Genomic DNA, 5,883 nt, shown 5'->3' with positions numbered 1-5,883 from the left:
CAGCTTCAGGTGGGTGTCCTGTCTTGCCTAAAAGAAAACCAATGGTCATCATCCTCCTCCTTTGGTACTGGTACCAAATGTATGTCTACAATCTGCTTGTTTAACTTCCCTCAGCAGGGAGATCATGAACTTGGGGGCAGCCCCTGAGAAGGCTTCCTCTTGCCTCCCCACCAGATTCGCCTCGAACGATGGTGAGTCTCTCTCAGAAAAGATCAAACCCGAGAGAAGGATGTGGTTCAAAGAGCCTTGCCCAAAGTCAGGTAGGATTTCGTTCAAAACTCTGCGAAACCACCAGCCACAGAAACCGCAGTGAGCAGACACGAATTCCACGGGGGTGGGAAGGAACCCCTTTTAAGGAATTCTGTCGGCCTATCGAGCTGATTTCTCTCGGGTCCCTCCACCTCAAGAAAGAAGCCTCCTCAAAGGGTTGATCTTGTGAGGATCCTTTCGCAGTCCTGCCGCCTTCCGAGAGCCAGCATGCTATAGCCAGTTGAGTTTGGAACTGGGCTCAGATCGCGGCCTGGCCCTGGGAACTCGCGAGCGGGAGTCAACCCTGGAGGCCTTCAAGAGCCAACTGGACAACCCTCGGTCGGATCTGCTTGGATTCGGATTCCTGCCTCGAGGAGAGGGTTGGACTCGATGGCCTCCCAACTCCAGGATTCCAGGATTCCAGGGTGAGCTTGGTGTGAACGTCTCCCACCCTCTGGAAGCGGAACGAGGGCTGCCACCCAGAAGCGACTGGACAGGGCAACAACAATAGCAAGCCCTCCCCCCCCGGTTCATCTCTCTAGGATTCCTCAAGTGGGGGGAGGAGTTGATCATCATCATCATCATCATCATCATCATCATCATCATCATCATCATCATAGTAGGACAAGAGATTCCACTAGGGGAAATGCCACATATGAATAGGGGCCCTAGCAGGGGCCCTCCATCCTGCTTCCACTTCAAGGGGAAAAATTCGGACACGGAGGTGCCCGATCACACCCTCAGATCTGCGACAGCTTACCTGGCTCTCAATTTTGACTCCCAGGACCTGAAAAATAAAATGGAGAAACTGACCTCTTTGCACAAGCCTAGAAAGGCAGCTGGGCTTTTTTAAATTTATTTTTGAAAATGTTAAGGACACAGGCCTTGGGCCAGGGGATAAACGGCTTTGCTATGCAAATGGCGCAGAATCATCAGAGGGGTTTCCCCCTCAATGGTCTGGATTTTTCTTGAATGGTTCTGAATGGAAAAAGCCCAAAACTGAATGCTTCTTGGCAGATGTCACCTCTTCCTTGCTAGGAAGGAGGGAAGTGAGATTTCGGGATTGAGACAGGCATTTAAGAGAGAGATCAATTCTCTCTCTCTCTCTCTCTCTCTCTCTCTCTCATTCGTTCTTTCTCTTTGTTTTGGCTCCCAGAAAGAGATTTCCTCAGAGCCAGATGCCTAGACAATCCAAGATGAGCACTGAAAGTGGCCACTCATGAAACAAAACCTACAAAATGCAGGGGATGAAGGTGAGGGAAGTCAGCTACTATGGCAACCAGACATCTTTTACCACTTGAGGAGCACCACTTCTGAATAGGAGCTAAGCGTCTCATCTGCTTCAGTTCTCAGTGAGGCAAGAAAAGGCTAATGGCAGCACCCTGAGACACACAAGCTGCAATGTGGCACCTGAATTTTAGGGCAGGTCACTTTGGCTGGTTTCTGGAGTACAGTGAACTCCCTCTCTTCCATTCCCACCCCTCCCCACAGCGACCTGCTCCCTCCGTGCCCCATTTCACCAGAATCCAACCCTCCGACCCCCTTCTACTTCTTACCTGGAAGCTCATCCTGTAAAGGTCGAGGACTTTCTTCAGGATCTCTGCCTCCCCGCTCTTCAACAGGAGCTCTTTGGGGGCCCGGATGGCAACCCGGCTGTAGGCCAGGATCAGGGTCTTAAGGAGGTGCCCTCGCCTGCCAGTCTTGTAATCCTAAGTAGGCAACAGAAAGGGGTGTTTTGGTAAGGTGGCAGCTGCTACCTTATCATCTGTTTGTCTGTCTGTCTCTCTCTGCCCGTTTCCCTCTTCTGTCCCTTCTTTGATCACCATGGCAGCAGGATTGATTTGGTTTTATCAAATTACATATGTCCTGTGATCTGGGGGTGAGTGGGGGAAGGCGGACTGACTTTCCACCATTAAAAATGCTTCAGGATTGTATGCTTAACTTCACTTTTTGGGTGTTGGAAACAATCCAGCACTCCACCTGTCTCATCTGCAGAAGCCCAGGGGCTGAAATCCTGTTGAGCAGCTCCGCAGGCACAATGATTCTGTGCACAAATCGACCGCAGAAGATGCCGCTTGGTGACAGGCTTCTCTTGGCAATTTTGGGGTTCTGCACCCTGAAATTGCCATCAAGCAGCAGCAATGGGCTCATAATGAGCAGGGATTTGCCACCAATGAGGATGATGTCATCCCCAGGTGCAGGTGGAGCTGCCCAACAGGAATTCAGCCACGGAATGCACTGCTGAGTCGTATGTCAACACTTAGGTAAATCTCATCAGTTGAGCAAACCTCCTCATTCTGCAGCCAGCGATCCCATGGAATGTGAAGATGAATGGCTGGCATCAGAGGAGGCTCAGGCTCCAGTTTTAGATCCTGTTGAATCCAGGGTGGCTTATTTGAGAGTTGGCATTGACCTGCTGGCCCCGGCCGCTGGCTTACCTTATGGTGGGTGAGGAGGGCAGACAGCCCCATCTTGAGATCCATGCCAGCTCTGCAGTCGTCCAAGGTGGCCAGGGTCAGATCTAAATGGTCCAGCGCAGCAAAAGAAAGGATTTCGGCAACTTTCTGTAAGGGGGGGTGGGGGGAGAGGGGACCGAGAGAGAGAGAAAGATTGGAGAAGGGATGCTGATGTGAGAAATGACTGAAACTGGATTAGATCTCCCCGTGTGGAAGGGAGGGAAGACCACCCCTAGCACACCATCATGTTCCTGACTCTGTGGCATCCTAGCACAGCCAGGTGCTCTTCACTCCCTTGCAATGTTGTGGAGGGTTTCAACTTAAGAGAGGTAGAAAAACCTTCTTGGTTGAAGAGCAGGGCGTCCATCTATTAAGAAGCCGCCACCGTCCCCACCCCCAAAGGACAAAAGAGATGCCAGGTGGGTACAGAACTCTGAAGGCTGCCCTGACTCGCTAGAGACTCACCTCTTTCTCGGCTGCTTCCAAATAATTGGCGCTCTCAATCAAACGCTCCAGCCAGTGCAGGACGTACGTGCGGTCCGCGCAGCAGGCCAGTGACAAGCCCAGGACTTGATAGAGGACGCTCTGAAAGAGAAGGAGGGGTAGACCGGGGGGGGAGGTTTCAGTCGAACAATCGGACACCTGTCTAGATCTTTGGGTCGGCGGTCCTTCACTGGAGGCCGTCCAGCAGAGGCTGGACAACTCCGGCCGAAATCCGGTTGCTTGGTGTGGAAAGTGGCCCTCGAGAAGGCCCACTGAAGCAACAGAATCCTGAGGGAGGCGTTGACCCATCCCACCCCCGCCCATTCAAGGGGCCTCCACCAGGGCGACTTCCTAGGCGAAGCAACAGGATTTCCGCCACTATGTTCTGCAGCAGCTGCTTTGGACGAATGTTGGCTGAGAGGGACTGAGGTCTCCCCCAGGTTGCAGCAGCTTTCCACGCTCGGGGGAGAAGCTGAGGGGCCACAGGACTGCAGTTTTTACGAGAAACGAGGGAACAAACCTTTTCAAGGGACCCGTCCGCATAGCTGCCCATCTGATCTTCCAGGGCTAAGATCAGGTTCTTGGTCCACCTGTCGTCCTCCATGGTCTTCAGGGACCTCCTCAGGAACTAAGGAGGAGAGCATGAATGAATCCAGACATTTGGTTCACGAGGGCCTCGACGTCTGCTCCTAAGACTCCACTCCTGCCCTTTCCCCTGCCCAAATGCTTTAAAAATGTCCTTGGAAAATCACTTCTTAAAGAAATGGAGACTATGACTTCCCACCGGAGCTGAGGGGAAAAGGGGCTAAGCACTCTCTTCACCTAGTCTAAAGCCAATGGGCTGCCAAACCGGAGAGCCAAAATGGACCAGCTTGGTCTCTGAGTCAAACACTGGGGGAGGACGGTTCTCCGCTGTGTCCTACGTCGTCTACACCTGTCTGTCCTTCTTCCCATTTGCTGCCCAGGGCATCTGACTTCACAGGCTCTTCCTTTTTGCCCCTCAGGCTAATGGACCAGAGTCCAGGAGACCCCCCCCCCCGCCCCCAGCCTGGTCTGTCAAAGAGATCCCTCTTCTCCCTCCAGCCAGTTCCTGGTCGAAGAAGAGCAGAACCTCACCTGCAGAAGCTTCTGCTGCCACTCAGGTTGGCTTCCTCTGGTGCCTTCTGGAAGGAAAAGAGGACATCGTTGTACCAACTCAATTGGGACGGGTGTGGGTGGGTGGGTGTGGGTGTGGTGTAGAGTTTGGGACCGTATTTTTCAAGAGTAGTACTTGAGCCATGACTTCTTGAAATGGAATCTGTTGGTCATCCCTCACTGTTTAAAGAGGAACGTCCTACTAACGTACTCTTAAAAATAGGCAAAAACCTCCCTCTTAGAGACCCCCAGGCAGGATTTTGAAAGGCATCTCTAAATATAATTGGCTACATGTGAAAAAAGGAGGCAAAAGTAATCTGTTTACCAATTGTGGTGCTATTTCACAAGAATAACATTTCCTTACTATCCCTCAAACTAGCCGAGGATGGTCAACATCATCACTTGGAACACATGACTTTCACACTCTAGGTGTGTCATGCACAAGGTGCAGACATTTTTCACAATCTTTCAAGTACCAAATGGTAGGAAAATCAGTCCTGTTTTTATTGTCTGTGCCCTGTTTTTGTGTGTACCCTATTGGTAAACATCGTGATCTTTACATATAGATTCAATATATATATAGAGAGAGAATTACAATGTTCCGACATCACCAAAATGACTGAAGTTCTCTGACATATTAATAGAATCCATGTAAAAATACAAATAGAAAATGAATGTATGATACTAAAGTAACATAACTATTTCCTTACTGATTCCTTTATGAATTTGAAAACTGCTCAGAGACTTTAAGCCACCCATGCCTGCCAGAACCTATATAGAGGTCCGCCTGCTTCGTCTACGTCCCTTTGGGGGGGGGCTGTCTAGGGAAGCACTTCAGAACTGGGGCAAAAGGTCTGAAAAGGCAAACCTACTTTTGGATTGCTAGGTGCTCCTGAATTCGTCCAGGAAAAAATCCAAAATCAGGTGAACGGATAAAACAAATGTCAGGAACTTTAGAAAAATAGAAGCAAGATCAAGGGGCCTTCTGGAAGACAGCGCTATTCCTCGGATAGCTTGCAAAGTGAAGCGCAGCACTTTTAAGATTTTCAGAGGGGCCGGGGGGGCGGGAAAGCATTTCACCATGAATCCTCCTGTCAGGCACCCATCGGGCGACCTACCTGCCTGGCAATACCCCCAAAGTGCTGGGATTTGCTGCGCCCACAGATGAACGATGGCCTCGTGGATGTCAGCTCGCAGGGCGTGCAGAAGCTGGAGGGCCCAGAAGCCTCTTTGGCTCCCGGAGGAGGACAATACCTGTAGGCAGGAGAGGAGACATGAGAAAGGAGGGCCCCCGAAGGAGAAGCCAGGACTCACCCGTCCATCTCTAACTGCCAGCGGCTCAGATTCAGGAGCAGTTCCTCTCCTGGAAATAGGCAGGCAATCGCCCTCCCGAGAGGAGGGTGGTCCCAGTGACCCGTTGGCGCCTTCTCTGCTCGGTCCATTTCCAATCCGGGGGGGGGGGGTCCTGCGCTGGGCAACATCCCGGCCTTGAAGAGGATGCTCAAAGCAAGGCTGCTCCCTGAAGCCTCGGAGGGCATCCTCTCGTCAGGCTCAGGTGACA

The 5,883-nt window shown here is 51.6% G+C and overlaps 1 protein-coding gene across 1 annotated transcript; it reads right to left on the bottom strand.

Moving 5' to 3' along the window:
- Positions 1–547: 547 nt before the first annotated feature.
- On the bottom strand, positions 548–5,402 carry LOC144584621 (maestro heat-like repeat-containing protein family member 1). The gene is made up of 6 exons (XM_078381060.1): positions 3,709–5,402; positions 3,171–3,290; positions 2,688–2,813; positions 1,806–1,958; positions 1,010–1,036; positions 548–703 (listed from the first exon to the last, which is right to left on the bottom strand). Exons 1-6 carry the CDS (start codon positions 3,790–3,792, stop codon positions 548–550), a joined length of 666 nt encoding a protein of 221 aa, XP_078237186.1. The 5' UTR covers positions 3,793–5,402.
- Positions 5,403–5,883: the final 481 nt, after the last annotated feature.

The sequence above is a fragment of the Pogona vitticeps genome, chromosome 12 (genome assembly GCF_051106095.1).
Source record: "Pogona vitticeps strain Pit_001003342236 chromosome 12, PviZW2.1, whole genome shotgun sequence".
NCBI lineage: Eukaryota > Metazoa > Chordata > Lepidosauria > Squamata > Agamidae > Pogona > Pogona vitticeps.
This window is presented reverse-complemented; position numbering and strand designations above follow the sequence as displayed.